This window comes from Aricia agestis, chromosome 1 (genome assembly GCF_905147365.1).
Source record: "Aricia agestis chromosome 1, ilAriAges1.1, whole genome shotgun sequence".
Classification (NCBI taxonomy): Eukaryota; Metazoa; Arthropoda; class Insecta; order Lepidoptera; family Lycaenidae; genus Aricia; species Aricia agestis.
Genome location: NC_056406.1, coordinates 13,767,228 through 13,785,963, shown reverse-complemented (window position 1 = coordinate 13,785,963; position 18,736 = coordinate 13,767,228). Strand labels below are relative to the sequence as shown.

Here is an 18,736-nt window from a genome sequence, read left to right as displayed (position 1 = left end):
TACTTTTAGAGTCACTCTATATTATAGTAGTTATATTATATTAGCTAGTATATTTGCTATATTATACTATACTATATTAGCTAAAATAAGATAATATATCCTTTTTAGTCTGGCCGCTCATTATCCGAATTTCTGATAACAAAAATTCGGACGCCCCGCCCCGCTCATACATTTTGACACGTCAGAAATTCTTTTAGTATGATGGGTCTACAACAAAATGTATGAACAGAGTGCGTTCCGCCGGGCGTCCGAATTTTTCTGATCAGAAATTTCGGATAATGTGCGGCCGGGCTTAAGGTGATAAATATAAAGGTAAATGATTTTTATTTTAGATTTATGTTATTGTAAAATATCGATAAGCATATCGATAAATTTGATTCAAGCACTAGCGTATATGTAAGAAATTTTTATGAAAAATTTTTCTTCAAAATTTGTGTAATATAGGAACAATAGTACCTTTAGTTACGCAAAATATGAAAGTAAAAGGGAAGATTCACAGTATTTTATTTGAAATAGAGAACTAAAGACCAGAATATAGCAAAAATAAACACATCGTAGCAATTAGGACATGAAGATTAATTACGGGTGAAATGTATATTTTTCAGGATTATTCCTATGATTTACACTGCAATCACTCACAGCACAAGTTATTATTGTTATATATAATAATATTTGTTGAAAATAACATACGATTTAAATAATAAATTGCAATTATCGAAAGGGCATAAAAACGATTGACGACTTTTGACGACCTGTCAAATAAAAGTTGTTACAATTTTCATTAGACTGCCTCTCTCTTTTCATCTTGTTATAATTCCATAAAGGATTTTCTTCTCTCTCGCACTCTTTGTTGGTCTTTAGGTATATATTATGTCTATGAGAAAAACTGAGCTGAAAATGCTATACCGTACTAGAATATTGTTTTCCCGCCATAATATACTCGACACTGGCCAATGGCCATGGTTATATAGCCGAAGTGCCATAATAAGAAAAAGAAAGAATTGGTTTCGTTGACTTTGACAGCTTCTTGACTTTGACTTCTAAATCATCCATTGTGGTACTATCATTGAGGTACTATAGACTGGAGAGAGCCTTATATCGGTGTATAAGCATCAAAAGCGTGTAATGTTATGTCCTACTTACTAGGACATAACAAAGGAGTCGGTCGGAATATTTCTTGTAATAAAAGTGTTAATAAAGGTTTTTAGTGAACATTTAATGCTAGATATTGTTGAGTTTTGTGGTTCCGCTAAATAATAAACCATAAGAATGGCCAAAGAATACCTCAAACACGTGGATTTAACATTAAATAGGTACGTAAGTTTTGAACAACGTTTTTTTGGGCTTTTCAATCGGTATTTTTGTAAGCTAAGAAGATAATTTATAAGTTTATTAATCCCTTATTCGTGCTATATAAGGCATAATTGCTTAAAATGTCACATCAGTTAATAATTTGGCTATAAAAATTGCATAGCTTTTTACGTGTGTTTACGGAATCTCATCACTTGAACTATAGTTAATCGATATCATGAACTAATTGACTTTCTGTCCTGTATCATAAAGTGCTTCGAAATAATCAACAAAAGGAAATATTCAAGAAATTCTAGAATTTGGATGACATGTTTTTATCTTTTTTAATACTGTGGCTGTGGCATACGCAGATTTAAGCCTCCCGCCGACAGGTGCGATATTATTTGGATTCGTACAGACTTTAATAGTCTAAAGCCGGCCCGCGTCAGACGTACAGTCTTGTCAAGAAAGTAATCAAAAAGAAAGAAAGAAGAAATCAAAAAGTGGCAACATCGTAGTGTCATCCCTTTTTTCTAATATTGATTTGAAAGGGATGACACTACGATGTTGCCACTTTTTAATTTCTTCACTTTCCTGACAGACTGTATGTGCTTCAAAGTTTGAGCCATAGACTTATAATATGGTTTGAGTTTTGAAACTTTTTGAAAACTTTGACGTGCGCAAACAGAGCACAAAATATATGCCGCCAGACTTGTTTTCAAATGTTTTACGCTGTTTCTTAAGTGGGCTCACCACTCGCGGCGCGAAAGCCCGCGAAGGCCGCAAATAGCGAGTGTGGAGGGTTTCGCGGCTTCCCGTCCGCGCTTCGCGGCTTCGTATTTGTTCGCATTTTGTTCACGGCGCGTAGCATCCGTGAATCGCGGCCGCAATTCGAGCCGCGAGTGTAGAGCCCGCATTAAGTCATTGGTTTTACGCACTGACCTCCATTATCCAAGTACGCTGGACTAATGATAGGTACCCTTTGAAATGACAGCTATTTTTTGTGCCTATTTGAAGCGGAATCAACTCCCCATAGACATAATATAATATAACGACAGTATATATTATGTCTATGCAACTCCCCCAATATTCGGGAAGAGAACTAAATTTGACGTAAAAATGATGTTTGAAAGTCGCCATATTGGCGCTGATAGCAGTAGTAGGAGTACTTGGAACTAATACTAGTTTCTACCATTGAGGTATACTATTATCAGAGTAGACAGAATGATAGAGTATGTCGACTTAGATAGAACTGATGTTGAATTTTTTAAATTTGACGTATTATGATGAAAATCGTCGCTAGGGTTGTTAACTTGTCACCTACGAATTTAAAACTATGACATATTCGCTGGACGTGTTCCTCTTTGGTCGTATTGTTGTTTATGTTTTGGCACATGCGATTAAAATTGACAGAATCTAATTTTGAAATCTTTATTTTAAATATTTAAAAATAAATTAGATCAGCCAGCGCGAGGCACATTCCGTTCATAATCCTAGTGAAACCCGACGAATTTGACAGATATTGAAACCTGTCCGTCTCTTTGTAGTCGAACTACTGGTCGTTATGTCTATTGTGCTATTATAGTGCGTTTCATCCATAGATTAAGGATATAGGTAGATGGATTCTTAGCTCGCCAGCGCGTGGCCATTTTATGCTTGTGTGCAATTGCCATAGTGTGCGTGTAGGGATGGGCGTATATCTGCTTGTATATCGATAAAAATATATAATTAGACTACAGCTATCGACCAATAGTCGACCATAATTTTTTGGTATAGATTTTTATCACGTTATAGATTTTTAGGACATCAAACCAGGGTTATCAATTCGACCCGCATGTTCAAAAGTATATGAAAAATGAAAATACTTTTATATAAATGAAATATTTAAGTATATAATTACACAAATTGTTAAAAATATACATAATATGTATACTCCATAAGCCACGAAGGCTTGTCCGGAGTGTAATATCAATAAAATCAACAGTTTTTATAAGAAAACAACAGAAGAACAAAAATAATTTATTATACTTAATTACTATTAAACAACAATTTTGTAAAATAACAATTATTAGGTATTATCGAAGAAATAAAGACGTTAATACTCGTGACGGGACACATAATAATATAATGTGTCCACTGTCCCAATACCAGTGTCCGATCTTTCAGTCAATAAAATATGCCATACATCATAACATGTGAGGATCGGACACCGGTGTTAGGACACATTGTATAATTATTACACAGTACACACATATTAAAAATTAAATGAAAATGAAAAATATTCAAACATAAGGTTTTATTGAATATGTTCTTAGTCGCAGCTTTTGAAGTAAATATAATATTAAGTTCCTTATATAAAGGTTCCCAATTCATTGACCTCTTCTCTAGGAGCATTTCTTTAACCTAAAATAATTTGTTTATTAGTATCAATATTCAAAAAGTATTTATTCCATTTACTGCACATTACAAAATTTGGACATGTCAAGATTTAAGAAGAGATTAGCAATTTTTATATATGGATTACGGGGAAGGTTGTCTGCTTTATAATTATTGAACTCTGTTTAATGACTGCATTTGTGTATCATGCTACAAAAAATTACGTATTGCGATATGAATGCAGTCATGTTCTTTAGATCATTTAAAATGGCATCCATAACTTAAAAAATGTGGGTTGATCCACAATTAATGACTGCGAGTACATACGAGTATTGAATACTTAAATCCATATTATAAAAATATAAACTTTAACTAACCTTAGCATGCCTCGAGAATTATACTGAAAACAGTTGACAACAGCGGGGCTAAAATGGTCGCTTTGAAGAATCATGATATGAATCATAATATGATTCATTTTTCTAAAATCGCAAATGCAACTCTGCTTGCAATTCATTTCTGTATTTTTGTACTGATTTGACAATTGTCAGTTTGACAGTTTTGACAATTCATTTGCTGAATTGATTGAGAGGAATTGCTAAATGTGGCCATTTTAGCCCCGCTGTCTCTTTAACGGGGGGGTCTCCTGAGGGTGGTAGTGATATGGGGATTTTCCTCACTTAAACCATCCCTCCTCACTCCATCTCACCACCAGATTACTCGGTTATAATCTAAACTTAAAAATAATATTATCTTCATTATAGGTCTCTCCGTCATCACCATCATATTAAACTTTTCTTTAGAAGCATTCCAAAAACCTAAAAAAATAGTTGGTTTAGTGACATTAAATGTACTTAATACTATAAAATATATACATAATATTATTATATATATATCGTATACGGGGCAATATGCTTTATGTAAGTTTTCCATACTCAACCCATCAAGCCCCAAGCGGAACCCAGGTGCCGCACAACAACTGAATATCTATTGTGTCTAGTATTTATTAAAAAAAATAATGCCAGGATAAAATTTCAAAAAATAAATCCAAGTAACGATTTGAGTACTTACAGGGGGGAGGTGTAAGAGCTGTTGATCATTTTACTCTCCGTTAGAACTTTTTTATTTCAATAAAATCATTGTTTCAAACTTACGTTTGAAATGATAATCCCAATATTGTGATCCCTTCATAAGGGAGTAAGGATTAAAAACTTGCATGAAACTTGCGTCTAAATATTTGTTCCTCGTCTATTTTGAAGCATTTTCTGAAAAAAAACATTTAGTCCATGACAATATTTTTATCGATATAAATTAATACTTCAAGCAAGGTGCATCCCTAAAGCACACGAAAAAATCTATGCCATATTTGTAGCCAAATTATTACTTGATGTGACATTTTTATCACTAATGGCATAAACAGCATGATTAAGCGATTATTAAACTTATAAATTTTCTTTTTAACTTACAAAAAATACCGATTGATAAGCCCAAAAAACGTTGTTGAAAACTTACGTATGTTATGTTAAATCCACGAGTTTGAGGCATTCCTTGGCTGTTTTTATGGTTTATTATTTAGCGGAACCACAAAACCCAACAAGATATTGCATTTAACGTTCGCTAAACACTTTTATTAGCACTTTTAAAACATGAAATATGCAGACTTACTCCTTTGTTATGTTCTACTCGGTAGCAGGTGGGTGAAACTTTCGAACAAAAAAAATTGGGTTCCAAATTTAAAAGTAGCAACTAAATTAAGTTGGATAATCTGTGCAATTTTTAAGCAAGGTCGACTGTGATTGGTTGATAAAAAAGACGAAGAAGAAGTTTAAAACTCAAAGTTCGATTTTCAGTTACCTAGTGAAAATTATTTTGTAGCAACTCTTTCAAAAATTGTAAATAAGTGGATTAATTATTGAAAAACAAAAGGTAAGCCATTGTAAAATGTAAATATAACCGTAAATTGAAGCAAAACATAACTATGTCATACTGTGTTCTAATACAAAGTATGTCATAGTGATTATTTGCATATTTGTATAATAATTTACAACTTAAACTATAATAATATGAAAAAGATAGATTATTAATTAATGGAAAATATTATAATGTATTAGTATGTATGCAGTTAATTTCGGAAATGTTGAAATGTGTCTATTGATTTATTGTAGTAATTAATTGCACGTTAAGGTTATGAACTATAATAATTTATGTATGGAAATGTAGTAAATGAAAAACTTTTCATTAATTTCAGATTTTTAGGTCCTTGTACTAGTTTGCAACGTTTTAGTCTGCAGGAAATGGTTGTTAAGAAGATTTAAGGAGGAGGAGAAGGAAGGTATGGGATTATGAGAGGTGCGGCCACTAAGGGAAAATCCTCTGATCAAGTGAGGTGGTATACAGCTAGCCTGAGCCCACGCGATATATTTCAGCTGTCGTATGTACAGGGTGTAACATAACAAAGTAATAATACTTATGTGTGTATGTATAAAGATGCGCGTCCACTGGATCGGAATCGGAGCGTAAGCAGCGGACGGATTTGTTGCCTAAACATTGTGGATTAAATCTGTTTTATTGTTTTGTGTTTATTTAGCTATGTACAATAATTTTTATTGAAATAAAACATTTATTTCAGCTCATTTCTTTTTTTTTTTTAATTTTTGGTATGTTTAGAGTGGAAGGTTTTGCACTGAAAAATTTTAACTTTAGTTTCAATTTAAAAAAATAATAAATGATAATTTTTTTTCTTCTAAGTCCGACCTCTTGTTACGTAGTTTATGACATTCTCTTTGCTCCATAGACATAATATATACATGCTTTGCTCGGTAGGACATAACATTACAGGTTTTTGACGTTTGTACACCGATATGAGATTTCTCTTTCACTCAACTTACTGCATCGTTAGTAAGAAAGAGTAACATTATCAACTGTCAAAATATAAGGCCAATAGTATTATATCTCAATGGTTTCATCAACAGTTCCTTTGCCGTCATGTTGGCACTAATGCAAATTAGTGTTGCCTCATTATCTCTACCACAATAGACACAACCATTGCAAAATAATGAAGATTGAGAACAGAATTAATACTGAGTACAGAATAAGAATTATTTAATACTTTTTAGTTCATTTAACTATTGTCATTGCCTTGGAAGTCGGTTTTAATTTTTTGTTTAAAAATAATAATTTTACTCATTTTAGCTGTCCTTAACGTTTTCTATACTTACAGTTAGTGTTTTAAAAAATCAAAATTGCTTTATTTCTGAACAAATCTAAAATAAAATATATTTTCAGAATACATGGTGCCTACCACCGGTTCGGTAACTAAGCCGACGAGAAGAACCAGCGTAAGAAACTCGCACGCCCACTTTTTACCAAAAAAAGTGAGAAAAAAAATTCTTTTAAAACAAAATTTACAATGCTGTAACTAAAATTATACAATGTAAACATAGATAGATACATAATAATTGTAAGTCATGTAGAAGTAGCCTTGCAAGCAGTCATTCAGCATTCTACTCCCAAGATGTGCCATCAATTATGAAATCATTTTGGCTTTGGCACAAAACGTTCTTTGACTACTTTTTTAAATTTATTAATCGAAAGATTTTGAACGTTTTCTGGGACCATATGTTCCCATTTGAATATCAAGGAGTCACTTCGATTTCTCATTGTTTCCATCACCAGACCACCACTTTTGTGAACATGATACCTACTCGGAACAATACAATGTACAGCAAAAGAAAAAATTTGAAAATCGGTTCATAAACGGCGGAGTAATCGTTGAACATACATAAAAATATATCCACAGGCGAACGTCTAGACTCCTCCTGTTTGGAAGTTGGTTCAAAATAATTGTAATAAAATATTATGATATTTTATAATATGTATTTAATTTAAGAATAAAATATAATATACTATGTGTGTTGTTCACTTTCAACGTTTACTTTCAATGTAAGGACTGATTTACCAGATATATTTTACCTGAGTAATAAATAAGTAACTTTATAATGTGTTAAGTGTAAATTATTTACCCCTATAAGAACCTCATGTCATAACATATCCGACGATTGAAAAATCATTCCAAAAGAAAATGTGTATCTACTTTTCAATCGTCACCTTTTTTTGCCGATTAAAATTGATGATACCTAATTTGAAATACAAATCTATCAAAGTTGCATATTATTTATTTCTTATAGAAACTCAGGTAAAATAACTCGAACGGACTAAACTATCGATAGCAAAATACTATACTATCGATAGTAAAATATACATCACTAGCACACGCACACATTGACAGATCAAAAATGGTCACGCATTTTCGAGTTGTCAGGTGGTCTTTACGACAGTATATATTATGTCTATGGACATAACTACCAGTAGTTCATCTGCAAAGAAACGGACAGGTTTCAATATCTGTCAAATTCGTCGGGTTTCACTAGGATTATGAACGGAATGTGCCTCGCGCTGGCTGATATAATTTATTTTTAAATATTTAAAATAAAGATTTCAAAATTGGATTCTGTCAATTTTAATCGCATGTGCCAAAACACAAACAACAATACGACCAAAGAGGAACACGTCCAGCGAATATATCATAGTTTTAAATTCGTAGGTAACAATTTAACAACCCTAGCGAGTAGCGACGATTTTCATAATACGTCAAATTAAAAAATTTCAACATCAGTTCTAAGTCGGCATACTCTATAATTCTGTCTACTCTGTCTTTACTGTGCTACCTTAAATTAGGGGAGATAATAATATGTTATAACAAAATACTTTTAATAATTCCCTAATTTCATATAATTCTAACTTTCGCCCGCGGCTTATCCTGCGTTAACGTCTATCCCTCGGGGACCGTTCTTTTTGCCAGGATGAAAGGTACCCTACGTCTTTCGCCATACCCCAGACAACGTGTACGTATGAAAGTTTCATGATGATCCGCTTAGTACTTTAAGCGTGAAGGCGTAACAAACAAACAAAGTCACTTTCGCATTTACTAGCTAAAAGCCAAGCTTTGTGAGGGCTAGCGTCGTTACACCTTGACTGAATGATGATAACACATTTACAAGTAAATAAAAATTACTATGTTAAAGCACAAATCAATAGGCGTTATAGTTTTTCCGTAAAGTGTACCACAAAATGGTTGTGGGATATACTAGGGCTCGCTTCGCTGGCCCTGATAATAATAAGTACTAGCTTTTACCCGCGACTTCGTTCGCATGACGCATGTATGTAGTTTTCGTCACTAGAAGTGCGTTTAATTAAGTAGTTCCTTTGCCATCATGTTGGCATTCGTCTGTTAATAACGTAAACACGGTAGACACGCTCTGCGAGTATTCATAAGTTTTACTGTATTTTAGGGTGATTAAACTGTAACCCTATTTTACTAAGCTGAAAAGGCGGCAACCTGAGTTATTTACATTTATTGGGCCCCCGTTACGTTTTTCATGTTCACAAAATACTTTCACTCTTAACACCATCATTCTTTTACCACTCTTTAATGTTTTCGGCATGATTTTCTCACGAAATCACAGTACAATTTATGAATACTCGCAGAGCATGTCTGCCGTGTTTACGTTATTGACAGACAGTAATGCCAACATGACGGCAAAGGAACTATTCGATGAAGTATATATTATGTCTATGATGAAACGCACTCTATCTGTGGTTTCTACAACCAATAGCGATTGAGCGGCCATTTGCAAGTTACGTCAGATTTAGTTCTCTTCCCAAATATTGGGGGAGCTGATTCCGCTTCAAATAGGCACAAAATATATCTGGGTATCATCAGTCCAGCGTACTTGTATAATGGAGGTCAGTGGTTTTACGGCACAGTTTGCAAAAGATGGCTGACATATTGGATGATGATTTTGTGACGCTGTCAATCTATTTTATTTTAATCATAAAGTTAATATACCTAGCGGAATAGATAACAAAGGCCTGAGCAAGAGAGACTATTAGTAACACTGCGTGTTGAATAGAGACGTGTGATACATGACAGCAGCACTCTTTTTTTGACGTCCATTCGGCACGTGCCGCACGTTGACAATTTAATCTCATAGAAATTATGTTCAATCATGCTTATGTAAGTGTATACGTACACATATTTTTACACACAGATGAAACCAATTTCGGTTTCGTTTGACAGCTCGAGATTGTAGCTCTATTCCGCTAGATATATTAACTTTATGATTTGAATGCATTTAATTTTTTATAAAATAAAATTTTTGAGGGTTTTGCTTGAAGTTGCTCAAGAAATTCGATAGTTAAGTTATTACTCCACTCCATTTGACGTTCAAATCTACGACAACTGACAAGTGTGGCAGGCCGTAGGCCGCACATACTTTGAAGATTGATTTAGTCATTCAGGAGCCACATTTTTGTCCGATTTAGGATCCTAGCAAGGATCCTTGCTTTCTAAATGTTATTCCACTTGACTAAATCATTTAGGATCCTAGCTAGAACTTCCTAAATAGGACAAGTGGAATAAGCGCTTAGGTAAATAAAAAGTGAAAATGTTTTCGGAAAAATGACCTTTTTGACTACTTTTAACAACATAAATCTATTGTTTTTTTCTTAGCACTATATTATTCTGTATTTTTTTTTTTGCAAAATAAAAAAAATATTTATTAAAAAACTATGGGCGACCTAACAAAAATTATTGTGGACCTATACAGACCTAACGATAAAGAATGCAAAAATATAAAAATTAATCAGTTTCGGTTGAGATGTGGTGCTAAGATACCATTTTTTTTTTTGCAAAATTTAAAAAAATATTTATTAAAAAGCTATAGGGGACCTAACGAAAATTATGGTGGACCTATACAGACCTAACGTAGACCTATCGATTAAGGTAATTTTGATTTCAAAAATCCTTTGATGGGGTGCTAAATTTGTGCAGGTGTATTTTGCGCCCAAGACAAAGGGTCTCGCGAGGAAAGCGAGCGCATTACTATAGACTCTCGCGTTTTTCACTACTAGTCGCACCGCTAGACAGTGCAGAACAGAAAAATAACAATAATAAACGTCATTATCTGTGAGAAAGAAATTAAATATGATTATTATGGAGGGTAGATGGATTCATCTACACTCCATAATGATTATAGATTTTTATTTATTTATTTATTTGCTATGAACAGCCAACAAAAGTTACAATCATACATACATAATATAAACATGGATTAAATATTGAATCACGGTTATTGCACTTTTAATTAGAGGCTATTACATCTTGCTATTAAAGTATAAAGATAATAAAAAAAATGAAAATAATATTAAACTAAATTAAACTAACTACTTATATTATATTAAATCAAATCAAATTTAAATAACCTAAATTCATTGGATCATCTTTGGATCACAATGATATCTTTCGATGCATCACATGGTGAATGGTGATCAATGATCATTGATCGACGATTATGCCATTTTTTTTTATTGTGTAAATATTTGGTAATTACTAATTATTTATAATAGCATAGCACAGAGAGCTACGGCAGCTGCAAGAGAAGTGTTTTCGTCCATCTCATAGAGAAAAATAATGGTCCATCTTCTTTGAGTTCATATTCTGCGATTGAACTATTAGCGAGAATGTACATGATCGCACTCGGGCAAGGGGCTCTCACACGAGACTCTCGCCCGAGAGCTCTTGGCGAGAGTGTACAGCCGACATAACATCAAAATATGGAATGTGGGGAGAAAGTACATTGTTATATAAAAAAAACACGTCCGTATATAAACAAAAAGTACTGAACTTTATTGTTACGAAAAAAATAAAGCATATTTACAAACTGTAAAAATAAAATATACATTTTCATAAATTTTTATAGCATAGACAAAAACTCAAGCCATTGGCATCCCTAGTTAATTGTCAAAATGAACGAATTGTCGTTTGAAGTAAACAGTGTGTATTTGATTGTGTAGTATTTTATTAAAATATGGCTAAAAATAAATAATTAAATAGTGTTATTGTAGCCTAAAATACTACAAATTGAAAATGTGGCCCATCCTTCTCAACATGACGCGAGACGAATGTCGTCAAACGCTGCGAAGACTCGGTATAAATTTAGTTTTATAAATGGCATTCGTTTTCCCTCCTATGGTTTACATCCAAGGAGCTTATGTGATTTACAATGGTTATTTGCGATTTTAGTATGCATTTGTAGTCGTCATTTGTAACCTATACTTTTGATTATAGAACTTGAAGCCTACTCGAATATGATGAGTGTGTTTAGGGCTCAAGGAGCATTGGAAGACAACAGAAAAAAGTTACTCGAGGAACTACGCGCCGTGTTACATATAAGCCGTGATCGACACACTGCTGAAGCGCGTCGCGTATCTAACGATGAGCTTTTGGCTACAATAGCTGATCAGTAAGTTTATAAATACCTTAGAATTATTAGAATTTCAATTTTGAAACTGAAATGCTTTATATAAATCACATAGAGAATCAAAGTACTAGCTTGGTTAATTTTATTTATCTTTTAATGGACTTGTAATATTGTAATTGTATGAGGACTTGAAATTATAAATAAGTGCAAAAATTATACAGTAATGCTTTTACTTAAGAGTATGTGCAATCAACTTATTATGTTTTTTATCATATTTATTTTGTAAATACCCTAAAAATGCTCAAGCTTAAATTAATAATTTTGACATAGCATAACACATAACCAAGAAAGTAATTAAATCACTCTCATCACTTATAATTGTTTTCAATTTATTATGTTGTGTAAAAAAATGCAGTTAATTTACTTTAAACTACAGAATCTAATGCTATTCAAAGTATGCATTCTGAATATACTTTTAAAGAATTGCACATTAACTTAAATTTTCCATCAAGAATCATAGGCATTAAATGTTGCTCGACTACAAAGCTATGATGGAACAGGTTTTCATTATATTGAAATATCTTTGTTTACCCTTTTTGAGGTTATAAAATGTAGTAAGTAAATTATATGAGTTACAGTGTATTAGTAAAGTACATATTATTTGTAAGTTGTAATTACATATTCAACATTTGATATTTTAGTCAATAAAATTATTCATGTAATATCCTTTTTGTTTTGTGTTAATTATCATAAAAAAACTAAGGAAATTTTTTGATTTAGTTTGAAGTGTTTACTTTTAAAAATGTAGTGTTTTTTAATTAATCTTATGAACCATATTTTTTTAAGGTTAGCAGGGCCAAACACAGGATTAGGATGGATAAGTGAAGGTCGAAGATTAGTACCCCTTTTACCTCGGGGTATTGCTCAGACTATGTATACTGAGGTAGCCGATAAAGCTGCTGAATCTAGCGCAAGTGAAAATATTGACATTAAAAAGAAGGTTGAAACGGAAAATTTTGTTCCTAAACTGAGTGAGGATGAAATTGAGACATCTGAAGATTTTTGTGAAAATCAACAAAGTGAGCCAATGGACGAAACCCTTTATCCTCCCGTTGCAACAGAAGATCAGAGTAGTAAAGTAAGTTTTGCGTTTGTAGAACTTAAATTTCATCACTGTGAATAATAGTTTACTAGGAAAAAATTTTCAAGTGGGCTTGGGCCGTGCACAGTGCACTGCTTTTCAAGTTGGGCAATAGTTGCAACCAACACTGCATCAAAAGTAAAATTTTATGAATAGTTTCAGATTATGAGTAGTTTTAAATAACTGATTAAGAAAAAAAACCTAAAGTTTTGCTAATATACAAATCTATATATTAATATGTGAGCCAAAAACTTTGTATCCCTTTTGACGAATAATGGGGAAACATAGGTGAATGAAACTTTGCATTTTATATTGCATTATGCATTTTATAGAATAAATGGCGAAGGAGTGCATCGAGCTAATATTATTTTGTAATTATGCTTTTATCATACATTTTTTTAACAAATAAAACATTACACACACTACAACACACACACTAGGAAAAATGACAGATTTTTGAGTGACAAGTCTATACATACGAATTATACTCTTTTATTTATGGTTGAAGTCTGTTGACAACAAGGTGACAAATTGAAAATGGATTATAGTTTGTTTTTTTTATTGAATCTTAGATACTATTAGACAATGCTTACACGGCCAGTCTGAGATCAGCTGAGTCCCAGAGACAAGAGTTGAAAAAAATATGATAAACTCAATGTTTTTTTACAAAATATAGGTAGTAGTCCTAATTGAGCGATCTCTAGTTTACATAATTATGGGATATTTCAAAAAACGCATAACATTTGGGGTTTTGTATTTACGGTTTATTACAAGGCTATTGAAAATTTTATCAGTTACAACAGGTAGGAGCTATTAAACTTAATGGATATTCAGAAGGCGGAACAAAAAATTACTGCCCCACACACAGTTTCGGAATTTCACTTATCGGAATCAAAATTCACCCTCTGTTAATAAATATTATATTAACGATGTTAAATCACCATATTATTTAAGGTATGGGAAACAGAACTAATATGTAGAAAAAGGAAAATACCAGAAAGTAACTCCATTTCTGAAGACTCCACCACACCAGTGAAAAATGTGAGGAATATACCTGCAAATTCAAACCAAAAACATTTGAACTTGTCACAAGTGTACTCCAGATTTTCTCAATCAACAGGTAAGAAATAATTATATTTTGGTCAGAAATATATCTTTGTTTATTTTTACTGTAGATTTAAACATATCATTCATTTATTTTGTATTATAATATTATTGCAGGTAAATCATCTGGTCATTCCAAGCATTCTTACAACCAAGTAAGTAAAGTGTCTACAACTAAATCACAGAGCCATCGTTCTGTTCATCATAAACCACGTGCATACAAGCAGAGAAACCTTTCCCATGCTAAAATGCAAAAAAAATCTCAAGAGACAATACCTAGATCTCCTCAGAGTCAACAGTTGAACCCCGGCCAATTGCAGCCCGAGTACTCAAAGTCCCCCAGTACTTTCCAGAGTACTTTCTCACAAACTGTTCTCGGGAAAATGAAATCTGAATACATAGACGAAACTAAGTCTAAAATAATACCAACCACTCATGTAGCATCTGACATATCAAAAACGCCCCAGCACTCGACAGCACATACTGAACCCTTAGAAACAACCCACGAAGATGATTCAACGTCTTATTCCCCTACACAAGACACAGCACCGTTGAAGCAAAACATAGGTGGAAAACATTGTCAGCTCCTTGTCAAGAAACGTAACGAAATACCAGAAGAGAAGAAAATACAAATACAAGATTTCAAAATTATTCAAAAGCCAACCGAAGGGCTAAAGGTGATATCCAATCGTCAAGTGATGGTCGCCCCGAGTTCTGCACAGAGAGTTAACACTGCGGCAAAACTGGTCACCACTAAAGTTGTAAGCTCAGTTTCTAGACCGCGATCGTCGAATACCCCTCTAATATCCAGAGATAAAATGATAGTTGTGTCGAAACCTTCCGGCGAAAATAGGTTTGCTGGCGCAAAAATGGTAGTTACGTCATCACCGATGACTACACCCTCTAAAGATCTCTCACTGAACAGCTCCATAACAAATAAAACGTCGGATGCGTTAACTCCGAAAGGTATTCCTGCTACAGATTTAAAAGTTTCCGCAAAAACTTTTGTCGTCAACCCGAAATCGGGTCAAAAGATGGTCGTCGTTCCCGCCAAGGGTGGTAAAGAAGGGCAAATTCCTCTATTCCACTTTAAAGGCATGCCGACTACCATGAAATTAGTATCGATGGCCTCCTCCCAGCCTGCCGCCGTTTCGAAATCTAACACTGCGCCTAAACCTACAGTCATTAGCACTTTACCTTCTAATACAAAAAATATTAACGTGGAGCCCATAAAGACAGCAAATTTAGCCGATATCGTACCCGTGAAAGGGTTGACTCCTGCTACCACACCTAAAATCACGAATCCCATCGTACGACCGGTGACAAAAGGAAACGTTATCGTTATTACAAAGGGATCCACGATCGGTAAAGCTGTGTCGTTCACTAAAAACGGTAATGATATGTCAAAAATTATAATGGGAAAAAATGTAAACCAATTATTACAGGCTAACAAGCCTGACAAAGCGGAGCAGGGCAAAACGGGCAACGTAATCGTTTTAGAACTGAATAATGAACAGACGGGTCGCACCACGACCATGTCCGAAATACTGGACAGTCGTAGCACAAATGTTCCAAAAACGGATCAAAATAGAAAACCTACCGACCTGCAAATCACTCAGGATACTCCAGTTCTCTTTGAAAGTCAAATAAACGATGACGCTTGTAACGCGACCAGCTTAGATTCGGCTCAGATCATAGGAGACATGAGGTCTATCGAAGGTGGGAACATATCCTTAATCGACAAAGACGATGTAAATAAATCTAATTTTAATAAAGAAAACATAGGTATTAAAGATGATTCTAGTATTGCCGATTGGGACATGGAATTAGCGGCAGCTGTACCGACCAAAAGTAAAGATCCTATTGAAAAACTGAACTCCTTGAATCTAGACCTCGGCATGTCCAGCGACAGCGAGAGCGAGTTCATTATGGACGGACATAAAATTAAAACTAAACACTCGCATTCGCCTCAGGACAGAATACAAAGCGCGACGCCGACTGGTAAGTTACGCTATATACGCTAGTTTTGTGCCTATGTTTATTGGAAACAAAAATTAATTTTTGTCATATTCTTTTAGGCGTCGACAGCGAACGATATAGCTCCAGTTCGTTGTCACTGGCGACCAGGACGCTGCTCAGCCAGCTACAGGATGACGGGTCGTCCAGCAACGACTCGTCCTTCGCTCTGAGAACGAAATCCTCCGAGAAATTCAAGGGTACGGAACTAAGAATCGATAAAACCGAATCGGAGGCGCTCTCGAAAGCTAAAGCGAAACTGTCGGAGAAAGTAGCAGAGGCGAAATCTCAACAGAAGCGAATCGACGTCTACAGCACGGCCATAACGACCTCCGACATCAACTTGGATTCATTTTCGTATTTGGAGGAAGGTCTGATGGCAGGGGACGACGAATTCGCCAGCGACGGCAAACGTGACATCCGACAGACGCCCGACGCATTGGACGATCAGTTAAGTCGATTACTCGGGGAGGATTCCGCTAACTCGACAGACTCGCATATTGTAAGTGAAAGCTTGTCCTTGAGTAAATCTTGAGCAATAACTTAGTTAAATTCTTACGTATAATGGACAAAGTCGGACATATAATGTGAAGTGTTGACATGACAATGAAAGTGCAAGCAAAGTTATTATCATTGTATTTTTAATACATATTTCTATTGCACATAACACATATTTTGATAAAGCCTCAGGCTAAATAAAAAGTGAAGCTGCACACTACATGCCCAAGTGTCAGTATGACACAGTAACGTAAATGTGATACTGTATGTAGTGGCGTATGGCGAGGGGTAGTTTGAGAGACCTCAATATATGGTTTGCGACTCGTGAGACTCGTCTGTACTCTCTTGTATGGTCTGAGGATACAGCTTACTAAGTTGTCATTTTTATAAAGAGGCTAAATTGTATCTGAGTAATAATTACTTATTTTTTTGTACTTGTTGGTTTTAACTAATGTTGCCTCTGAACACATAATATGACAATAAAATGATTCAACACAATTATATCAATTAAAAATCATTGTGGGGCTTAACACCCTGATAACAATGTGTCCAATTTTTAAATTTGTTTAATAAAATAAAATATTATGGAACATTGCATGTCTAAAAGCCTGACAAACTTATGTGTACTATAAGGACTTTAGGAGCAGCTTAAATAATAAAGTTGAAACTGCAGTTAGATGAAAGATAACAATCTAACCATAGGCAGTGAGCAACGCAGCAGTGCAGGAGGCATGCCGCTTAGCACTTTTAAGGTCCCAAGTAATGGATAGACACAAAAATGATTTATCACCTCTGGAACATAAAATATTTATAATCAGAATTACTAAATACTCTGAAGCAGGGCTTGGAAACCGGTATTTTTTTGAACCGGTTTGACGAATTTACCCACGGAACTTTTTGAAAAATCTTCCGTCATCCTCTAAACCGGATTTTTTAATATGGGTATTTTTATTAACCGGTTATAATTTTCAATCCCGGAAATGATTTGAGGCCCATGTTCATAGAACGTGCGTAATGGTCGACCATACTATTCACACTGAACAGACTGAGCATTGCGAGCGCGAGCGACGTACACAGCAAATAGATACCTACTTCGATCAAGTCGCGACTCGCTGTCGATCTTACTATAAACCGGTTTATTTAGGTTCCAAGTATCATTCCTATTTGGTTCCGCTCCAGAACGAAACCGTATGACAAAATTGGTTTAACCCTTAAAATACCGGTTAATGTTGAACCGGTTTCAAGCCCTGCTCTAAAATCTAAAGAGAATTAATGTATTTGTTCCTGCTTTTCTTATGAGTTTTGGTACACACAGAGTCCGGTGTTTTATGGTGATTTTGTCTGTAGTATTTTCCGAATAATGCTTTTGATTCGCTAACTAACTTGTTTGCGTTAGCCAATCAAAAGTATTATTAGAAAAAATTACAAGAAATCCACCTGTGAGAAGGGTTTATTACAAAAATGACTAGCCTATCGAGTATGAAAAATACCAATGGGAATTTAAGATTTTACTATCTAAGAAACATACTACAATAGCAAAATTGTTTTTTTTTTGTAATAATTTATAAACGATACACTATTTGTTACGTTTAAATAGTTTTGGTGCATGTCACCCTATGTAAGATTGGTGCAAAGACTAGCCAAAAAAAACTCGACATAGTATGGCGCAGGTATTTTTGTATATTATGTTGACATTCACACTTTATTTAATTATGTCAATTTTACTGGTATTATAGTTGGACTGAAAAGGTGGGTAGGTACCTATCAAATTTTAAAGTGTAGGACTTAGGTATTTAGTTTTTATTGGTAATTGTAATATTTTCAGAGTTGTTTTTGTATTTAATACAAAATTTACAATTTAGAATATAATTTATATTATTATTATGTATATACTATACATAAGGACAGAATATGTGTGTGAGACAGTGAAAATTTAAACAAATTGAATTTGTTTTAGCTGGTTTATCTACAATACAATAATGTAGTAAATACG

At 34.0% G+C, this 18,736-nt stretch overlaps 1 protein-coding gene across 1 annotated transcript; it reads left to right on the top strand.

Moving 5' to 3' along the window:
* The first annotated feature begins 11,545 nt into the window (after positions 1–11,545).
* Positions 11,546–18,379, top strand: LOC121739039 (BRCA2-interacting transcriptional repressor EMSY). Its single transcript, XM_042131388.1, has 6 exons — positions 11,546–11,711; positions 11,852–12,026; positions 12,831–13,122; positions 14,080–14,245; positions 14,347–16,230; positions 16,308–18,379. The coding sequence occupies exons 1-6, from the start codon at positions 11,651–11,653 to the stop codon at positions 16,778–16,780; spliced, it is 3,051 nt and encodes a 1,016-aa protein (XP_041987322.1). The 5' UTR covers positions 11,546–11,650; the 3' UTR covers positions 16,781–18,379.
* The last annotated feature ends 357 nt before the right edge of the window (positions 18,380–18,736 follow it).